Source organism: Mugil cephalus, chromosome 5 (genome assembly GCF_022458985.1).
Source record: "Mugil cephalus isolate CIBA_MC_2020 chromosome 5, CIBA_Mcephalus_1.1, whole genome shotgun sequence".
In the NCBI taxonomy this organism is placed as follows: domain Eukaryota; kingdom Metazoa; phylum Chordata; class Actinopteri; order Mugiliformes; family Mugilidae; genus Mugil; species Mugil cephalus.
The window spans coordinates 19,523,054-19,545,387 of record NC_061774.1 but is presented as its reverse complement, the minus strand read 5'-3'; the positions used below and the strand labels follow the sequence as shown (position 1 = coordinate 19,545,387).

The 22,334-nt window shown below is 41.8% G+C and overlaps 1 protein-coding gene across 3 annotated transcripts; it reads right to left on the bottom strand.

Annotated features, from left to right (window-relative positions):
• Positions 1 to 893: 893 nt before the first annotated feature.
• rps6kal (ribosomal protein S6 kinase a, like) lies at positions 894 to 21,522 on the bottom strand. Of its 3 annotated transcripts, XM_047584617.1 has the most exons (22): positions 20,753 to 21,522; positions 17,902 to 17,961; positions 17,687 to 17,803; positions 17,520 to 17,601; positions 17,354 to 17,434; positions 16,069 to 16,148; positions 15,219 to 15,325; positions 13,401 to 13,438; positions 13,027 to 13,169; positions 12,854 to 12,924; positions 12,682 to 12,770; positions 12,439 to 12,503; positions 11,801 to 11,903; positions 11,526 to 11,650; positions 9,299 to 9,421; positions 8,821 to 8,910; positions 8,573 to 8,731; positions 8,327 to 8,488; positions 7,397 to 7,473; positions 7,062 to 7,179; positions 6,544 to 6,684; positions 894 to 2,167 (listed from the first exon to the last, which is right to left on the bottom strand). In XM_047584617.1, exons 1-22 carry the CDS (start codon positions 20,777 to 20,779, stop codon positions 2,042 to 2,044), a joined length of 2,184 nt encoding a protein of 727 aa, XP_047440573.1. In that variant the 5' UTR covers positions 20,780 to 21,522; the 3' UTR covers positions 894 to 2,041. The 3 variants fall into 3 exon arrangements, with proteins under 3 accessions (XP_047440573.1, XP_047440574.1, XP_047440575.1); XM_047584618.1 differs by lacking the exons at positions 17,687 to 17,803; positions 17,902 to 17,961; positions 20,753 to 21,522 and having other exon boundaries at positions 15,219 to 15,359; positions 17,520 to 17,588; XM_047584619.1 differs by lacking the exons at positions 17,687 to 17,803; positions 17,902 to 17,961; positions 20,753 to 21,522 and having other exon boundaries at positions 15,219 to 15,335; positions 17,520 to 17,588.
• Between the last annotated feature and the right edge of the window lie 812 nt (positions 21,523 to 22,334).

Below are 22,334 nucleotides of genomic sequence, written 5' to 3'. Positions count from 1 at the left end.
ACCAAATTATACATAAAAATATATAAAATAAAGAATAAATCATCTTCAGGGTGGGTTCAAAGCTGCTTTTATCAATAAATTACTTTTAAAATCCTTCAAATGTGGAACATAAAAAGTTGGGAGTGATCACCTGACCATTTCCCCTCAGCTGATCCCATTTTAGTTGAATGTTTTTTGTTCATTTATTGCACCATTTCACTTCCACCGCCGATACTGATAATTACCTTTCCAGTAGAAGACATAAACCCACTGATGCAGTAATGTTGGTGAACGAACAGTAAAGTTAGCTGGTGAACATATAGTGTAGCAGGTAAACAGATGGTTCTACCCAGAGTTGCTGGTGGAGACCAACACAAAGCTAAAAGGAGAGTGAAAGCTGCACTTACATTGATCAAGTCACAAATCCAGATCCTCTGGCCCTGGACTCTGTTCATCCATTTAACTTGTTTTGGTTCCATTCTGCAAATACGTCTCCGTGGGCTACCTGCTGGATGTAAATAAACAGCCATGCTCACTATAGCATCTTTAAGAGGCGGTGGTGCTTCGATTTGCCATAATCATGATCAGTTTCTGATACCTACTTTTTTTTTTGGGACTCCAACAGGGAAAACAAAATGTAATATTTAGCTTTAGAAAAGTTAATTGCGTTACACAAACCTTAACTTAAGTATAGTTTCACAAAACACTGTACAACAATGTAATTTGTTACATCACATTCCTCTGCATTAGAGGAGGCAAATCTCTCAGTATGCACTCACTCAAAAAAAAAAATACATTACTATTGTGAACGTTCTGCAGCATTATCTGCGTAAGTGACATATGTAACCAACTGCCTTTAGTGTTGTTGCATTTTTTTTTTTTTTTGACAGAACAAACCAGCCCAGGCCACGGTGAACGCATGTCAATTATGATCTTTAATGTCAATATATACAGAACCTGAAAGAAAAATAGAATCTTAAAAATCAAATGAAATAAATACAATATCATACAATTTCCACAATGTCTTTTTGAAGAGATATCCATGGAAATATTATTTTTTTTTCTTTTAATTCAGCCTCTCTGGTTCGACGGGGTGCGTCCCATCCCCCCCAGAGAAATCCCTACAGCTCCCCCACATGCTCTTCATCTTCATCATCTTCAGTACATACATACATACACATATATATATTTATATATATATTTTTTTTGCAAACGAGAATTTCTGTTATTGTTACCACATTGTTTCACCTTCAAACTAGACGTTATCTTTAGTCCATCTGCAGCTTATTTAACCTCTTTTGATACATTGTTAGCTTCACAAAGTAACAGGAGTCAGATGGTGAATTTTTAGGGGAAGGGGAATACAGATTGGGTCCAAACATGCATTTATGTTACCAAAAGTGCTGGTAAATGATTTTGACCCCGAGGGATTTTCTAATATCGCCACAAGCAGAATCGTATTTCTATTTTCTTATTTTTTTTTTTTTTTTTCAGGAAAAGAAACAGTCTTACAGTGTACCTCGGTCAACATCATCTTGCCAGCACTCTCGCACATAAATCATTACTTCACTTCGAAGGAAAGAAGTTAAGGAGAGCGGAAGCAAACGGAACGAGAGAACTGAGGGGGAAGGCCGAGCCAAGATGAAGAGCAGTGGGAGGGGCACAGTTTACCAAAGCAGCTTTGAATCAGCCAATCACAGTGAAGGAGAACATCAGCTGGTGCGTTTCTTCCCCACATGAGGAAGAAAGAATGAAAGGCGAGGAGGGCAAGTGCATATGAAAGCTGTGGAAATAAATACAAGTCTGTCTCCCCAGCAGTAACAGATATGTGAGTTTCCCCTCGTCGGCTGACTTCTTTGCAATGCAACCTCGTCCGGCGCTAAGTGTGTGTTTATATGTACGCAGGTGTGAGTGCAGACGTTGGGTGTGTCAAATAAATAAGATTTAAAAAAAAAAAAGAAAAAAGGGAGACAGTAGTTCTGACTGGCCAACACTTGGGTTTGTTTTTGCGTATGAGAGTCTGACAGAGTGAGGTCAAAACTGGAGGGCGAGCGATGTGAGTCTACATGTCTGTTGAGGTGAGTTTCTTCATGCTGCGTCTCTGGGCCAGACTGGACGCCGCCACGGGCTCCAACACCGGCTGACTTGTCTTCTGGCTCAGTGCTGAATAGGTGGCAGCCATTGCTCCCTGGAGACAAAAGAATGAACGCTTTTACTTTTAAAACCCTGAAGCAGTGGATTATATTCGTTGCTTTACAGCGCAGGTCTTCGTTTCTTAATTTCCAACCAAAAACTTTCTTTAAATACACATTAACATGAATCTAACACATTTTAATAAAGGGATAAGGGAAAGCTGGTTTGGTTTCTATGAAGAGGGACTGTATGATGCGTTATATTCAGCATATTAGATGGTGGTTGGCAAACCTCCAGTTGGAGACGTAGCACAAGCCCCATAGAACAAAGCCCACCTAAGAAAATCTATATCAGTTCAAGTGCACATTATATCTAATCTTCTTTACTTCTTTTCTGTCTCACAGTTGTGGGTCAACAGCCGCCTCGATCTAGTCTGGAAGTCAGCCCAGCTTTACTCGCCCACAAACATTTTGTGGGTGAAAGTTGGTCTGGAGTAGCTCAGTTGGATTTAATCAGTCAATTACGCTATGGCAATCAAGCACATCGGTCGGTTTTTATGTGGTGACGAGCCGAAGAGTAGCAGCGATGTAGTCATCCATGCCATCTGACCACAAAGGACTCGGAGCTGTTTACAACAAAACGGCCCTAAATGGTTGTAAGATTTTCAAATTGCCTCTTACCACGCCTACACCCGGCTAGTCTCAATCAGTCTGTTTATGTGACGTTGGCGTTTTAAAATGTTAATTTGGACTTGAACTTGGCGACATCCGAACAAACAAGTCCGTTGAAATTACTTTTTTTTTGTAGTAGTAGACACTGATGGCTTTGAAGCATAAGTCTTCAACAGGGCGTCCGCGGGAGGTCGCAAAATGTTCGGGTGATTAGACAATTTTTAATTTATTTTTTTTTTAATTTCCCCCCCAAAATTTTAATTTCTTAAACTACACATTAACATGAATCCAACATATTTTAGTAAAGGGATAAATGGAGGCAGAAGACGTTATCTTTCATTCAGCGATACAGGAGCTGTCTCAACAGTCACTGTTTCAAAGAGAGCGCCACACTAGACCTGTCAATCAAAGACTCCTGTACACAGTAGGCGCCGCCCTCATCGCTGCTGAGCCAATCACGAGGCCGCATATTACACAAGATTCACTTTCCCTACAACATTTGATATGTTTAAAGGTAAAGGTATGTATGTTTACAGCAGTTGCACGGCCACCCTACTATTGCACATGTTTGAAATTTCAACATGTATTATTTGAATAGCTTAATATTGAATGCAAAATGATAATAATAATGTATATTTATAAACAGCACTAGGTGGAGCCTAATATTGAACACATATAGTTGGTAGGGGGCCCCTACTTAATTGCTCCATCACTTTGGGGGTCCCTGGCCTGAAAAACATTGAAGACCCCTGCTTTAAAGAAAAAAAAAAAGTATGAAAAGTTGTGATAATATTTGTAATAAAGTTCACACTTAAACCGATACTGTTGAACCCGTCCACAGAACCGCATACAGCCCCACCTCAAAGAATCTGGACTACCCCTTTAAGAGTGACATGGGTCAACGTTAGGCTATGAACTGAGACCAAGTTTAACTTTCACTTGTGACTGTATGAGGCTAATTTTGACGTGCACAAACTATGATGTGAAAGCAGGCTCAGTAGTATTAGTCCAGGTCCATTAAACGTAGGGTATGATTGAAACTAGTTAGTTTTGTGGCGTGTGAAAGCGCTGAAAACAACCATCACAATATCCCAACCCAGTCAAAAATGACTCATTCAAAAGAAGCAAAACAAAAGACGTTTGCCACAACTGTCATTTAAGCCAAAAAAGCTAAAAAGCATCAAATATTTTCCACAAAAAGTGTCTCACATGATTTATCACTTACTTGCCATCTGAGCCATTTGTTTTTTTTAAACATGTTTATCAGATTTAGCTGAACTTTCTCACCCAGAGTTACCTTCATTCAGCACAGTATTGCACAACATTTGTTTGTGCCCAAAACCACCCACTGTTCTGTGAATCAGAAACACGTCATGTGTATTTTTAAAAACCAAAAAACAACTTGGAAAACGGGCGCGGTATTAAAACTCGACACAGGAAAGAGTATCACTCACGAAGCAGGAAAAAAATACTACAAGTGACGAAACAGTGAGGAAAAACCTACGAACACATATATAACTATCAGTATACACAATGTTCTCCATTACATCCCTCCTGTCCTCTTTCTGCTCTCATGTTTCCTGCAAACTCTCTACTGTCACATCTAAAAGTGCCTTAAAATGGGCAAAACAAGCCATCTAATTATGTGGTAGTACACTCTACTTGGCCCTAGCGTGCGTCCGTAGTTGACTGCCGTAAACTGCATCTCACCGTAAAAGGTGGTTAATTGTTCAGGAGGTTCGAGAAGGGCAAAAATCTGCTCAAGTGAAACAAGTGCGCATTTACATATAAACCATTTGTCGTACTTTGAATCGCAAGTTCAAGAGAGGAGAAGAGCTCTGGCAGCAGCGGGACTCATGAGTAAGAGCAGAGATGAGGACTCTAATGGGTGTAAAAACAATGCATGGTCACATTTATGCTAATCGCAAGGTAGAACTTAAACGTAGCCAGCACGGATCAAGTGAACCGTCCCATCATACCTGACATTAATTGTGTAGTCTGGTGGTTGGATGTTGAGGACGCTGAAAATCTTTTGATATTATCAACAGCACTTTGCTTCACTGTCAGCGGTGAACGTAATTCAACCCCTCATACCTTCATAGAGATTTGGAGTATTTTTAACCCTTTAGAAGGCCCCTGTTCTAGTACAGCTAATAAAGAGTCTACACAGTAGAAAGGCTGATAACAAATTTTGCTTTATCGTGTTTTTGAAATGTAGAAGCCTCCAGCTTCGAGATGAAAGACTCAAGTTAAAGTCGAGGCGGCGACGGGGCGACTGAAAGAAGTTCATCCTTTAACAGGTGAAGTGATCCTTGGAGTGCGATGCGTATTAAAGTTGTTCCAATGATGTACCAGCCTTCAGAAAAGGATACACAGGCGCTGAGCTTGCACTATTTGTTAACCTTGAGAAAAATCTACTCGAGTTTTCCAACAATGCTGCTTTTAAAAATCTCTTCTTCTCGTGGGTGTAAGATACACTGATGATCTATGGCATCACGGTATGTGTGAAACTATGATGGAATATTTTTTTTTTGTGTGAGATGAGTCTGGCAGCAATGTGGCTACAGGAAATCAAATCAGCAGGTTGTAGTAATGATAGGAAAATAAAACACCTCTGTTCATGCAAAGCGGGCAGCTACCAAGCTGTTAGACCGCAACTTTGTGTGTGGGAGTGAATGATACAGTTGATCGACAGTTGAAAAGACAGAGTTCCCCAGGTGTTTACAACAAAGAAGCAACGTCCACAATTTTGTTTCCTACCACTAAATTCACTACATTGATAGCGGCCTTGAGGCATCAGGTGAGATGGAGCAACGTTGTTGGCGGCATTTTCTTTTTAAATAGAGAACGGTGACGAGAGCTGGTCCCGTCCATTCACCGGCAATATCGCCATACATATGTTCTACTTGTTTCACTTGGAAATATTCGCAATGTGAGATATAAGGCTCGAAAGTACCCTTGGTACGTTCGTCTCACAGTAACACCAACAGCAGCGAGTTTTCGGTGTCATTTTACCAACCCGTCGCGTGGAGTCATGCTGGAAAAGAGAGCGTTGTTTTGTGTCGGTTAGCGTCTAAAATTGCTAAAAAGTGAAATATCGTTGAACACAGCTGTTTGTTGTCTGACCTGAAGACGCTAACATTAATGTTAACAAGCTAAAAAGACAACAACAAAACACAAACGCAGCGTCGCCCAACGTAATCAGACTTTACAATTGCCCCCTAAGCCCACAATGCATTGCGCTTTTTGTCCTCCTCTACGAGCCCTATAAGAGCTCTGGCTACTTCGGAAACCAGAGCTTGGGACGTCCACTAGAGACCAACTGTCAGCGACGAAGTATGGGTATGATCCATAATGATCATAATTATATCCGTCTTGCCATGTAGTCTTTTTGTATCCTTTACATAACGCTGAAATGGAAAAAAAAAAAAAAAACTTAACAAAAGATTTGCTATTTTTAAACCGTGAGTAAGACACTTTTAGGAGTGTTATCCATCGCCTAGCAACAATGTTCTCAATAAAACATTTAACACAAAGCAAGATGCAGCGTGATGATTTCCATTTGAGAAAGCAGGCAGAAGCCTGATCAGTGGCTAATTCAAAAATATCATATTTCTCCTGCAAACTTGACAGTTTTACCATCGAGGTCTAAAGGGGGGCTGATTCACGTCTGGAGCAAGACTCAAATAGTAACTCAAGGAATAACGTTTTTTGTCCGTTTCACGTTGCTGGCCGAGTTTCCAGATCGGTGTATACTCACCTTGACGAGGTGTGGTGCATCATGGCGTGTGAGCTGGAAGTGTGGTAGCGTATCTCTGCATGTGATCCAGGAATGCTTTAGAACCTGCTCTGCTGTGTATCGCTGGTGAGGGTCCACATGAAGCATATGGGACAGAAGGTCCTGAGGTACAGAAGAAAAGAAAGCTCATCGTCACAATAAAGAAATAACAAAGCCTCTATGAAGCCATTAATAAAATAAAAAGTTGATTTATTATGCAAAACGTAACAGTGGATATTGTTGTCATCGATAGAGGAAGTCATGTTGAAACATCTAAATGCATTGGAAAAACAGCACATCACATCATCTGCGTACAGCTTCACATTTCTGCTCCGAGGCATATTTGATTAATATATCTGCAACATGCAAATCCAATATTCAGATCCAATTTAGACATTACAGCTACATTAAAAGGAAGACCGAGCCAAAATGTTTCACAAATAAAAACGTTAATTATAAGCATTAGTCACATCACAGTGGCAAGGTGTCAGTGTGCGTACCTTTGAGATGTCTGATACAGTATCCCAGTTGCCACCCGTCAAAGAGAACTTTCCTGATCCTATCCGGAGAAGGATCTCCTCTGGTGTGTCGTTTGGCCCATTAGCAAAGGGTGTGTACCTGACACAGAAAGCAGAGGTTAGTTATAAAACATAATCATTTGCTTAACTCTGACGTATTCATTCCAAGTTTGACTGGTACGTTGAACTTCAGCTATTCAGCTAATTAATGACATGTGCTACTGTACAGTCAACACACACTGGTTTCAACACACACTGGTTTACAAATGTGAATGTTTACTTTAATCATTGTCCCACCACCCTAAGCACGGTCTTACCCTGCCAACATGGTATACAGTAGAACTCCAAGGCTCCATATATCACAGGCTGCATCATAACCTTGTCGCATTAGTACCTAGATAAAAAAAAGAAGCCATTAGGGACTGATTCTAGCAATGCACATTACCAAAAGTTGGTCTGGAGTCTCTCCAGTGAAGATCTGCTGGGCCAGTCAAATCATTTGGGTCTTATTGGTTTTAGTACCGTCCAATTGCACGCAAAAGAGTTGTTTTGGAGATGGAACTGGTCCCCAAAAGTGAAGCCAAAACAAGTAGAGCTCCCCCTGGTGTCCGGCTGCAGTATAGGTCATAAACATCCATTTACATGGATGTGACTTGCAACTAAAACACTAAAATACACGACAAATATATTTTTTGAGGGAGGGTTTCTGTCATTTTAGGTAGTTAATATAATGCTGATGCGTGCTTATTCGTTTTAGTCATTTGATGTGACATCATCAAAAGTAAACAAGTACAATGCATAACCTAATATTTTCCTGTAACTGGTGGAGGTAGAGCAGAATGTAGTACGTTGCTGCCTGTATCCCTAGGAAAATAATGTCATCTCAGCCAATGCAAGGAAGGATGATTGATGATTGATTTAATTACATTGATTACATTATTTAAATTTCTTTAATTTGATCTGATTTGTTTTTTCTTTCTTGTGTTTTTTGTGTTGTTTACTTTTATGTGCAACAAAGTTACAGTGACTAAGTAATTTCCCTCATGGATCATTAAAGTCTGTCTAAGTCTAAGTGGTGAGCCTATTGTCCATATTTACACGGTATATGGGGAAAACACGTCCATAATGAAACCCTGATAGAATGTTACCAACCTCCTGCTACATTTCTAAATCCCAACTTCCATGTATGGCATCTTACATTTCCTCTCCTAAAGCTTTTCTTTGCTTGCATCAGTCTAATTTCTCACCTCTGGTGCCACAAAGTTGGCAGTGTAACAGGGCGTGAGGAGCAAGCCGTTGCCTCCCCGAAGCTGCTTGGCGAATCCAAAGTCACAGATCCTGATGGAGTCGGGATTCCCCGAGTCATCCATGTACAGGATGTTGCTGGGCTTCAGATCTCGGTGTACCACCTAGAGCGTAGGAGGAGGAAAATATTAAAGAAGATGTCTGAATTTTGACTGCGCACAAGTTTGCGTGCAGAAGTGTTTCCTCACCCCTTGGCAATGGAGGTAGTCAACAGTCTTGGTGATGGTGTAGAGCACAGCACTGGCCTCTCTCTCAGAGAAAAACTTCTGCCTCAGGATTTTATCCAGCAGCTCGCCTCCCTTCATCAGCTCTGTCACCACGTATACATACCTGCCCTCATCATACACCTGGCAGATGCACGTACACACGCAACCTGTCAGCATTTACACCCAAAAACTCAACAGTCTTGGAAAGCTTGCACATAAATATTACTCACGTCTTTCAGGGTGATGATGTTGGGGTGCTGTCCATATCGCATCAGGATTTCAATCTCTTCAGAAGGGTCCCTCTTACTTTTGTCTATAATCTGAGAATCACAGGAAAGAAAACAGCAGTTTATACTAATTTCACTGATTCATGAAAATGAACAAGAGCAATAACCTGAACTATTTTGAAAAATGTGATCCTGCAAACTCTGAAGCTGTGCTGCCCTCTGCTGGTGTAAAAGGATTACTCAATTTTCAGTCATTCTTCTCATAACGAGGTTTGGAAACCACATCCTAGATGCACCTGTGTCATTTTATCTTATTCGCATGCCAGGCATTTAAAAAGTATGGTGCTTTCACTGGGTCCATGAAACGCATGCGGCAAAGGGCACTGGTAAGAGATATTTAAAACAAAAACCGCTGACGTTAACTTAACTTTGAAGGTGCAGAAGTCATGATTGCGAACATAAATTTATGTTAACTGGTTACCTTCACAGCATAGTCCATGGCAGAGACTCGGTGTACACAGCGTTTACAGATGGAGTACGAGCCGACCCCGATGTCCTCCTGCAGCTCGTACAGATCGGAGAACTTGGCTGAGCCCCCGTGCATCTGGAAGGGACAGGACTCATTAACTGTCATATTACATTCTGTGACATTAAAAGAATAAACCAGTCCCTGAAAAGCATCCGTCACGCCGTGTCCTTCACAAACCAAACCATGCTTTAGCATCATTTTAACAAGCACATTAGTCACCAGCAGCTCCACCTCAGTTCTCTGTTGGTCCGAGTCGAAAAAGTGAAGCACGTGCCAAAGCATCACCGAGCTTATTCCAGAAAAACAACTTTTAGTTGAAACTGAGCTCGTTAAGGCTGCAATGAGGGCACTTAAGGTTTTCTGTTACTAAAGTTTACTAATACTGCCGAGGCACGTGACAAGCAGTTTCATTTCCACATTCATACAGGCAATATCAAAACACATACTGGAATGTATTCACATGCAGACGTTTACCGTCTTCAGTTACCTAAAGACTATAATTAAAATGTATTCTTTTCTATGACCAGTGACTCTCAAACGTAAGGACGGAGACGACCATATGCGAGTATTCTTGCTGAGCTCAGAATGTCCCTCTTTATAACTCTGTGACCATGTGTACGCCAGCTGTCAGTTTGTTCCCCATGCAATGAAACATTTACATAATCACTGTTTAAAATAATCAAATCTGTTCTAAGCTTCAGACACACATATGTGCCATGTGTGCGACCAACCGTTGTTTGGTTACACATATAGAACATTCCTGTCATAGTCAGCGCATCACGCTGGAGGATATGGTGGGAATATATCCGCTGAAACGAGATGAGTTCTTGGAAACCGAGTGCGTGTAGTCTTAATGTGTCTTAGAGGGTTGTTTTTAAATGCTGTTGTGCTTCTAAATGTAAAATGGACTAAAACTCTCTCACTTTGAACCAAGATACTCAATTCCACTGCAAAATTACCATAATCCTTATAATAGACTAGGACCATGTTTTTACAATCACAGGCCCACAATTAAATGTCTTAACTTTTTCATCCATATTTTCTTTTCTAGCTTCCTTTTTTCATCAAGCTTATATCTGTAGAAATAAACATAAAATTGAATGTAACGCACTGTAGGTTCATTAAGGCAATTAGATAAAATAAGTGTACTTCAGTGAATGAAATACTTTTGACTCCTCCTCTTTAACATTAAACGAATATCAAACTCCGCAACGGTACAAATTCACATTCCTAGCTCCACTAGATTAATATGGAGGCTTTGCTCTTTATTTACCCGTTGCCATGGTGAATCACAGCTCCATTGATCATGACATTTTCTAATGCCCACACATGCTGTATGCTTAACTAAGGCCGGACTGTGACCAGTTTCCCATCACAAGAGTTCAGGGTTAAAAGACGGCGATGGTCATAAAACCCCTGGTGTTTTGAGCTCGACTACAAAACTGAGCGGAACATGAGCAGTAACGCTGCGACTGTCATTTCTGTATTTGGCTCTGCGTTTAACATTGCATAATCGCAACATGCTGTCAAATTAAGAGCTGCAGGTGTGAAAGCAACTTGTGTTTTTGTGTGTGGTTAATTTTTTTTTTTTTTTTTTCTTAAACATGTCTGTATGAGGTTGCTCTATAACACAAAAATCTTTACATGATACTTTAAATTATTAGCCTCCCCGACTCCTGGCTTCACACAATGCTATTCTGATTGCACTAACACTGCACTAACTGAATAAAAATTGATTTCAAGTGTTGTGTATATGTTCAACCAGGATTTAAAAAATACAAAAAAAATAATCGACTGATTCTTCACACCGGCTCACAACATTAGCAGCTGATAGACTGCACAAAGGAACAGTTTCAGCGTCACGAGAAAACCACCCAAGTGATTGTTACAATTAAAACGTTGCGATAATTGTTCTGTCACATTCGCAGATGTGTTAACTACTTTTCAACAGTGCTTGCATTGGCTTTTGAACGAGATTGCTGCTTTCACAGTGGAGCTTTACACACATTTCATAAATCTGTGACCAAAAAAAAAAAAAAAAAAGACAGAAATATATTTTGTGTGTACTTTGTTCATTCAAAGTTAAATCAAATGTGGCTTTGTGTGACACCCATGTACATGTGTATGTTCATTCAGTAATGTTATTAACACGTGCAAAGTTGATATCGTGTATGTTCACCTGAACTATAGGGAGTATGCTGAGCATCGGGGAGCTCTTGCTCTCATCCATGGGGGTTGGAGCAACAAAACTGAAGCCTTTGAAGAGCTGGTGGGCGTTAGCACTGGGCGGGATACCTGGGGAGTCTGAACATACGAAGATAATTCGAAATATTAACCGAACGCACACACAAACGCGCTGCAAATTTTTGAGTTGAAGATTAGTCAGTTTCCATGGCTGCAGGAGTGGCTAGCTCTTGCGAGCTCAAGAATGTGTGTGTGTGTGTGTAGGTGTACCTTTAGGCGTCTTAGCGGTGAACTCTGGGTCGAAGCAGAACGTGTCATCTGGTTTACCTGCTGCAGGCTTGAATGGGGGCTGGAGCTCTCTCCGATACAGTTTCTGCAAAATTAAAAAATAAATAAATAAAAAATACAGGTGCACACACACACGCACACGTGTTAGGAATCAAACCCTACTGCAGGCTGTTTTGAGTGTGTGAACATATGTGCACGAGAGGCCACGACCCCTCCCAGATTAACCCCATCCAATCCCTCTACAGCTCGGCCTGGCCAACAGCATCCTGCTGGCTCTTAAACGCTCACGCAGGGCTATTAGTGCACACACAGTGAGAACTGGAGCTCTGCCCAGACTCGCGCACACGCACACACACACACACACACACACACCAACACACACACACACACACACACACACACACACACACACACACACACACACAAACATAGTTGCCATGGCCAAGAGTGATGGCCAGTAGTCACTAAGCCAAACGTTTGTTAGGTGTGAATCCTCAACAGAAGCTGGGGAGTTACAAGTGAGTGTGTGTGAGTGTGTGTGTGTGTGTGTGTGTGTGTGTGTGTGTGTGCATGTCAGTGCGGCTGTGTGAGAAATGAGAGGGCGACGTGCGTGCGCTCACATTCCAGTCGATGGTGGAAAAGAAAGCGTGGCGTTTGATCTCCTCCACTCCATCGGGCCCGGCCCCTAAAGACACAGAACGCTTTGGTTCAGTTAACCTGACGTGCTCGATTGCATTGTTTTCCGAGGATCAACACGTTCACACATTTTCTTCCCTCTGTGGTTTTCAGCACGTTATTTAAACGGCTGCCAAAACATAAAGAGGCTTTCTGCGGCGTTACGATCCACACACACTTCCTCTTACCTAGCCTGTTAGCAGGGTTACGTTTAAACAGCATTCTCAGCAAACTCTGGGCCTCCAAACTCAGGAACTGGGGCATTCCCAACTTAGCTCTGTGGGAATAGAGCAGCAGGTGAATATCAGCGAGTACAACACATCAACATGTGTCTTAATCACACCGTGAATAACGGCTCACTTTAGAATCATGTTCATGGTTTCATTGCGGTCCTTCCCTTGGAACGGTAATGTGCCTGTAAGCATCTCAAACTGCAAAGACAACAAACAGAATCAGATCAGTTTTATCGGTTCATGGAGACGTCACAAATTAAAAGATATGCTGGCTTGTCAGAATAAAACGTGTGTCCGTACCATAAGTACTCCCAGAGACCACCAGTCCGCACTCTGCGTGTGTCCTCTCCTGTTGACCACCTCAGGGGCCATATACTCCACCGTACCACAGAAGGAATAAGCCTTCTTATCAGCATCTACTGACTCTTTACTCAAGCCAAAGTCTGTGGAACAAAATTTGAAAATAAAAGGTAAGAAGATTCATAGACGGCTAAAGAGTCACACTGGAAAAAAATGTAACTGGATAAAAATAAAAAATACTTGGGGCAAATCTATTTTTGCATGGCTGAATTGAATAGAAAACGGTAAAATTAACTAGATTTAATCATCTGACAACTATTTACGATCAAAAAAAAGGTCAGAGAGTAGCTATATAATAGAATCAACTGACGTACCTGTTAACTTTATGTGTCCAGCTTCATCAAGTAAGATGCTGAAACACAAGAACAGATTTTCACAGAGGTGAGCTTCGACGTTAGCAGTGTTCGAGTCGTCTCATGGCTTTGTTTTCTGTGCGAATCACTTGACATTTATGTGGCTTATTCTTAAGAGATCTGGTTAGTCACAGCGACGGATAGATCAGAGTACTCCAATTAAAGTCACATTGGACACATTAGGTCAAAATGGGAAAGCTGAATTCAATCGCTACTTTTTGAAAAGCAATTCTGAAATGGAGCAAAAGGAAAAAAAACATGTTAGATTTTAGCTTTGACTCAATGTTGCAAATATATATATATATATATATATGTGTGTATGCTAGTTTTTTGAAAATACAGCAAATTATAACAACCAGAATTATAGACTGATTGGGCACAACATTATAACCATATTCCTAATATTATGTTGGTCCCCTTTCTGCCTCTGAAACAGACGTGGCCCATTTGTGTTGGTGGGTGAGTGGGGGGGGTAAGAACTGGATGAGTTTACTGAAGGTGTGCTGTGGTATCTGGCACCAAGATGTTAGCAGCAGATACTTTAAGCCTTGTAAGTTGTGAGGTGCGGCCTCGATAGATCGGACTCATTTGTCCAGTGTATCCCTCAGATAACCGATTGGAAAGAGTTCTGAGGGACTCATGGTGCTCCTCAAACTTTTTTTGCTTTGTGGTACGGCGCACCAGGGAATACCATTTCCATTTATTTTTGTAAATGGTCTGCAACAATGCTTAGGCAGGAGGTATGCAACGTCCACATGGATGGCAGGACCCAAGGTTTCCCAGCAAAACATTGCCCAAAGCATCACACTGCCTCTGCCGGCCTTTGTTCTTTCCATTGTGCATCCTGGTGTTCCCCAGATAAGTGATGCACATGCACCCGGCCGTCCACGTTATATGAAAGAAAACGCGATTCATCAGACCAGGCCAACTTCTTCCATCGCTTCGTGGTTTAGTTCTGGTGCTCGCTTGCACCCTGACTGGTCTGCAACTACACAGCTCGATACGCAACAAACTGCGATGCGCCGTGCATCGGAACCGGCGGTAACTTCTACAGCAGCTCGTCTGTTGTTGGATCGGACCACACAGGCCAACCTTTGTCCCCGCATGCATCAATTAGCCTTTGCCCCCCCGTGACCCTGTCGCCGGTTCAACACTGTTCCACTTTTGATAAATACTGACCACTGCAGACCGGGAACACCCCACAAGAGCTGCGGCTTTGGAACCAATCTGAACCAGCCATCAAAATTTGGCGCTTGTCAAACTCTTCGAGGACAAAATGTTCACTCACTGCTTATTATATTCCGCCCACCAACAGATGCCACGATGAAGAGATAGTAATCAGTGGTCATAATGTTATGCCTGACCAGCGTATACAGTGTATGCAAGTCAAAAATGATTAATGGCCAATGAGAACAGATGTTTATAATGAAAGCAAAACTAGCCATATTTAGGTTTATCCTTTTATCTATTGGGTGAACTTAGGTATATTCAATTCAGTGACAACAGAAATTGGCTTCACAACAAAGCCCGAAACCCCCAGAGCAAGCACAGAGGCATAAAGTGGCAAGAAAAATTCGCTTTAACAGGAAGAAACACTGAGCAGAACCCAGCTCATATAGGAGAGGAGGACACCAACACCTGCTTTAGGCCAGCCAGGTAGAACAAGAGAGAGGAGAGGAGGAGAAGAGAGCAGTAGGAAGAACATACCACTGTCATACATACAAACATCTATCTACATGTTGCTGGTGTGTGAAGGGCGAGGAGGTCTATGAGTCTTACTTCTCTGGCTTGAGATCTCTGTAAACTATGCCCAAGTTGTGCAGATGGTCGAGGGCCAGGGCCAGCTCTGCAAGGTAGAATTTCACATCTTCCTCTGTAAACATAACCTGATAAGAACTGGACAAATTTACTCTCTGAACTCTGAAGAAAGGAGAAATTCAACAGCAGCCAAAAAAAACGAAAAAAAAAAAACAAAAAAAACAAGAACAAACAAAAAACAAAACACACAAGCAAACAAAAACAATTTCAGTAACCACAAACAGAGAGAACAGAGTGTTGTTATTGTCACAGTATGAACATTTCAAATGGGTTACACGACTCTGCAAGCTGTTGATCTGACACTGCTGGCAGCTATCGCTTTGGTTCTGAGACGTGCTTTCAACACAAGGTCTATCTGGAGAACAATCACACATTGTTCGAGTACCGAGAAAGCGTTTGAAAGGAGCCGATCTGGGCTGACGAGCAACCGGTGATGTAAAAGTGATGATTCCAAGAAAAGCGCTGCGCTTCCGCGAGGAATTCAAGTCGAAAATTCGATAAAAAGCGCAACAAAAATAGGAGACACAAATGACTTGACAGTACCTCTGCTCTTATAAAATAATAATAATGATAACAAAAGGCTGTTGTGTATTAAAGTTGCACCTGTTCCATTTGCAGATGTCACCTTAACAATTCCTTGGGGTTTATAAATATAAACATTGTGGCATCTGTAGATTCACAATCATGTTTAAAGCTTACTTAACTGAAAAGGAAATGCTACACTTTTCCTTTTAGACCAGGACTATATAACAAAGCCAGCGAATGAGTTTAAGGTACAACGACATGTAAATGAAAGAGAATGTCAGCTTACCTCTTTGGATAAGCGAGTGAATACATCCCCTCCCCTGAGAAAGTCCAGTATTAAATACAGTTTCCCTTCTGTCTGAAAGGCTGGGGACGAAAGGAAACAAGCCGTTAATCCAACAGCTAATCAACAGCCAAAAGTCCAGTCGTGTTAAAGATCTCTGCAATAAATAAGGTGGAGCTTGTTTGGATTTTAACAAGTGTGATTCGGCTTCTCGATTCTGGCTCTTAACGATTCTTGCTGCTTTTTTCCCCCTTTCGATCAATACGATAAATTCATAGTTTAACACGGTGAATGTGTCATTTTGTACCGTGGGTGGCAATTTATCACAATGGTAATGACATTTAAAATTTGGTCCGGGCTCAACAACAGTAAAATCTCCGCATGGAGCTGCAGCACTAACAATGCTTCAAGCAAGTTAGCCTGATCATATTAACATTGTGTGTGACACTGACACGTCATCTATGAAGATAAACAGTAATTAAAATGAATTCCTACAGCTGACATGTTTCTAACAAGTCAGGTTTGCTCACACACAGCCTATATGCTTTACCGGCTGAGCCGCTTAATTCCCCTCTATTGAAGTAAGGTGACCTTGTGCGTCAAGGTGCGTTTGTGACGCGGACAAACGAGTTTGCTTTGAGGAAATGTCTTCTACTACGTGAAAGAAATACCGGCACGCTGCAGTTCAAGAGTTAGGAAAAAAATACTCATGCAACGGGGTAGTTATGTTACTTTAGTCAGCCATAACACACCTAGTTGTAGGACTGTGTATTGAGTTATAAACACAGCCTGTTCATGCACCGTTACTATGGCGCCCTCCTGTATTCTTTACAGCACAGTCAAGTGAAAAGCTACTTATCACGGATAAATGATACCAGTAGGAAAAAAAAAATCTGAGCAAGCAGTAGCCAGGTCCTGGTAGGTACACAGGAGATGTTTGCAGCGCTCTGTTTATTTAACTGATTTCATACATGCTCTGTACATGTACATTTGTAGACAAAACCCAGGCGAGCTGCATGTGAGAATAAGCCAGACCGCAGATTAAATAGACTGACACGAACGCAAGCTGCGACTGAACTTTGTTTAGGAGTCAATAACCAGAATCAAAATTTGAATTTCTTAAAAATTCCTGGCAAACCTGAATTTTAGAATCAGTTCTCAACGCACAATCCTCACGTCAACGTTTAAAATGTTGTGATAACTGAAGCTAAACGAAGCAGCTTGTCGCACGCTGAGCCTTACATCTGATGTAATCTGTATGATCACATTTAATCTACGTTTATCTTACCGTAGTGCAATTTCACTATGAAGGGATGATTGACTTCCACTAAAATGTCTCTTTCCATTTTAGTGCGAACTCTGTCCCTGACTGGAGAGACAAGACACAGAAGGGGAGTGAGACACACTGCGACACATGGACAGTGGAGCTTTGTCACGACCGAGAGCTACATCACCTTTCAAAGATGCCTTTTTTAGAACTTTCATTGCATATAACTGACCAGCATCTGGACCCACGATCTTCCTGACAAGAAATACCTGAGAGAGGACGAGACAAGGCTTTAGATAAATACGAGCACTTGCACTGATGGGAACATTTGACTGACGTGTGGCGTTTCCTCACCTTGCCAAAAGAGCCCTGGCCGAGGACTTTGAGCAGTTCAAACTGAGATGGGTCAGCTTTCTCACAGCCTTCTTTCACATGGTGGGTGATAGGAATCTCCTTATAAGTCCCATCATCCTACACAAACAGGATCCGTATGAGACAGGCACACAGGACTGCAGATATGTCACACTTTGTATATATACACACACACATACACACTCTGCATTACTTACACAGTGTGAGAAAGAGTCTCCCTCCTCCATGGGCTCGTCCATGATCTGATGTCCATTGACCTGCGGCCAAACCAACAAAATTTTTTAAATCAAAAGGACTCGTCAACACTTTCACAAAGCTTGATCATTCTTGTTTTTAGCCGAGTGGGACTATGGCTGCAGCTGCTGCACGCCCACATGTATGACGGAAGATTCAACAGATGAAATCGATGAGTCACATGTAATAACACCACGCGTTCACTTCTCCAAGTGAAGCTCTATTTGTTGTCAAACAGTATGTAGTCCATACTTTAAGCCATCCAGCTGTCCAGCTCTCATCCTTCCCCTATAAAGCCCCTTGTTATTAGCATTCTAGCTTAATCCCCAGCCGGAGCAAAAACAACATGTCTGACTGGCTCAGAGAGTCTGATATTTGCTAGGCCTACAGTCAGCATTCTGCCTCTTAAGGACAAACTAGGGCCTGGTTCGTACAGAGCTTCTAGCTGATGTTGGTGGTGAGATTTTTTTTTCTTTTTTAGAAATGGCCACAGATGACATGCTTCGGTTTCCTCAGAGTTACATTTAAGAGCCTGTCTCATAACCTTCGGTTTGTTCATACGCTCTTAAACTGCGATGACACAGTCAGGGGTGGAATGTCCGATATCGGAGCATAAATCACACGATAAACCGGCCACTATAACGTTATCCAGGTCTGAATATTTCAGCCCCGTGCCGAAGCCTGCATTATGTATTCAGTCCACTGTGTTTGTGTGTGTTGAATTCCATCAAGCCTCTGAAGAGGGGGGGGATGAGTCATAGCGCTACACAAGCCCACTCAGTGGGTGGAGCCACCAACATACACTCACGTACATCCTCAGAACAGAGGCCAGCAAACCACTTTCCAGCATCTTTGTGCTACAGAACAACAGCAGCAATGTAAACACTCGAATCGGCCGAACACATGCACTCAAAAGTGCGCCGCGAGACCGAATAAACCTCAAAACGACAGCTCTGGTGCATCTGCGAAGTATAACGTCCAGGCCGGCCAAAGCCAGGGCAGTGCTTGTGTCATAATTCACACATACATTTTCACTCCCACCTTTGCTGGTGCTCATCACGGCTTGTAACAGAGAGCAGCCTACACTCGCAGCACAGGCAGGCGAGTCTTTTTCAGCCATTTCAAAAACGTGTCCGACGGCCATATATAATATCACCACACGGTCGCCGGGGCTGGCTTACAGTGGTTTTGACAAAATATCACCTTCAAAGTTAAAAACCGATACATTGTGGATTAGTGTCACCGCTAGCCTAGTTTAGGAGGCGAAGCGGATGTTTACTTCATTGCTGCTGTAACCTTGGCAGCCTTTAAAGGTGCGGAATTCAGATTAATGTGTTTATTTTGTCGCAAGACATTAAACGCTTTTTGAAACGTAGCGGCATTTCAGGCGTTTCGTATTTCTGCGTGTTACAGCCGAGTCCTTCCCATGAGTCCTTCAGCAGATCAGCAGAAAGTTTAAGAATGAAGCAACAGAAAGTGTAACAGGAAGAGGGTTTAGTTTAAACAAACAAGGGACTAGGTCAGAAGTGGATGTGGCATTAACTTTGTGTTGACTTTAAAACAGTCAACCACAACCCTCAGACAGTCTGGACTGTAGGTGTGAAAGACCGCAAATAATCCCAGAGATGAAGCGGTTTAGGATGTTTAGCAGGTTGGATTAAGCGTCTCTTCATCGACTGAATCTCTCCACAGTTATAAAAAGACAAAAACTTGATACATCATTAAGATTAATCCCTGGTTTTGCTCAAGTTCGGAGGATGATAACCTACAGTTAATCCTAGCGAGAGAAAAAAACAAAAACATGTCACAATCATTTTAACAGTAATTTTACTAGTCTTACGTGTTGTGCAATATGTGTCTTAAAAACATTAAATTCAGATGAGAGAGACTGTGCTGTCATTCTCCTTGCGAAATATGAAACGCAGGACTTAGGTCTTGGCGTGATAATAAATAAGGCTCAACAAATGCAAATTAAGCAACTACTATATGAAAACCACTACTAGAATCACATCCAAAATACATTTGACTAATTACAAACTAACTAATTAGCTTACTAACAGAGGTTAAAGCTATTAACAGCATCCTATTAACTATCTATTACTTATTTTGGATTTTCCTGTTATTCTATATTGATGTCTGTGCATGTTTGTGTACAAGCTACTGGAATATCGAGTGAATAAATTATCTATCTATTTATCTATCTATCTACTGTATCTTCTAGTGCTGCTGGCATGCAAGCCTTCAGTGGTGTAGACGTCAAGTTTAACCAGCTAGTGGTACGTTTTAAACATATTAAACGTCGACGAAATATTTAATTTCCTCACTACGGACACGTATAAGCAATTTACCGGCTCTTTATTAACCAGGCGCTGGAGACCGAGTGGAAACTTGTCTCCAAGTTTCAAGTCTGCAGGCTGTCAGCTAGCACGCTAGCCACATGCTAGCGCTACGTGCGCTAAGCTAGCTACGGGGGTAAACTTGAGAAGTGTAAATAACAACAAAAACTGAGAGAATACCGCGTGTCACCGGATAAAGAGCTCGGCCTTTGTGAGCGGATAACGAGCGGCCGCGAAGGCCCGGGTGGTCAGCTATTAAAGTAATGGACCCGGTCAATGCAACAAAAACAAACACATAACCAGCTGTTAGCATTGGCTAGCATGTTAGCATGCATCACGGTGCGCTGCGGGTCGTGACGCGAATCTGAGCTCAAGAAGATAACTTAACGGAACGTCACGAACCAAAAAAAAAAAAAAAAAAAAAAAAAAACACAACGTCAAACAAATCAGCATGCAAACCACGCGTTTATCAACTCACCTCACCACAAACGCTGTTTACCTCCATCTTGTGCCAGGATTCCTCTCCAAGTCTAAGGCATCGTACTTCACCTAGACCCCCGCTCCACGTTGCATGTCTTCTTCCAGCCCCCCTCCTCCTCCTCCTCTGTGGAAGTCCGGCTTGTTCGGCTTTGATGTCCAGACGCGAGCTGTGTGGCTGCGGACCGCTAGCGGGATGGGATCGGGGGGTCGGTTGATGCCGATGACTGGATCATACGCTCGCCGAGAGCACCGCTACCCTGCCATGGATGCGAATATGGCGGCTATCGTGGTACCTGACCGTCAGTGAATGGGAGTTTATTGACGTATTTATGACGCAATTCAGTTAAGGATTTCCCCCCAGTCCAAACCAAAGCAGCCGATCCGGAGATACAGAGGAGGGCGAGTGGACGTGGTGGTGGCGTGGGGGACTTGACGCTGCGTGACACATCCGGTTGCTGAAATAGTCATTGATCCCGTCACATGCAATGAGCTCGTTTTACTCTTTTTGTGGAGGCAGGATCAAATTAAAGAGCAAAACAGACTCCTGCGATGGCGAGCCACGGATCTAAGTTTCTGGTCTTGAGGGTGTAAGTTGATGCTTTAAAGCCACTGTTTCCTAAGCCTGTCTGTCCCCAGTTCATGTGGAAATAAGAGGCTTAAAGCTCATCCACTTTCTCTGCCGCTCTGTATCCCACTCAGAAACGCCAGAAGAGTCTTTGTATGGCGCAGTGCTGCATGAATACTACATGTCTACATTTGTTTGCGCTTGTTCTCCAATTGATATCGAGAGGACAAACAAGTCAACAACGTTATTTATAGAGATTATCTATAAATTTGAATAAAACTAAGATTGTGTTATTCGGAAACAATAAATCAGTTTCTCAAACACGAATGATGATTTATAATGTTTACATAGAGACTGTGAATGACACCAGATTTCTGGGTGTGATCATTAACAATAAAATCTGCTGGAAACCTCATATAACACACGCACGTAATAAATTAGGAAAGAGTATTGGAATACTGGGAAAAGTGAGAGATATACTGGACCATAAAACATTACAAGTTCTATATTGCTCTCTGGTATTAAAAAAAAAAACAAGCCATCAGGATACTGGGAACACACCAACAAACTATTTTTAAAGTCACGAGCGCATAAATGTAAGGATTTGGTGGAATTCAAAACTGCACAAATTTTGTTCAAAGTAAGAAATAATATACTGTCTAACAATATACAAAACATGTTAGGACATTGACATGGATGATTATTATTATATAGCAGAGGTGGAAAAAACTGTGAAGAATGACATAGTAATACTGATGAGGGGTGGAGCAAGATAAGCATATTGCTTCCCTCCACTCCAAGTTACGTAGTATTAGTAGAAGCATTTTTAGTTTTCTGTCTTTTGTTTTTTTTTCAATTGTATATGCGTTTGAAGAATTTCTTTCCTTCTGAATGTTCAAACTAAACTGAACTAAAATATTTACACACATATTTGACCAGATACCGGCCTGTACTAAACAGAGTATGTCACAATTTGCAATACAGCATCTTAAGGTTCAAGATCAAATCTCTTACC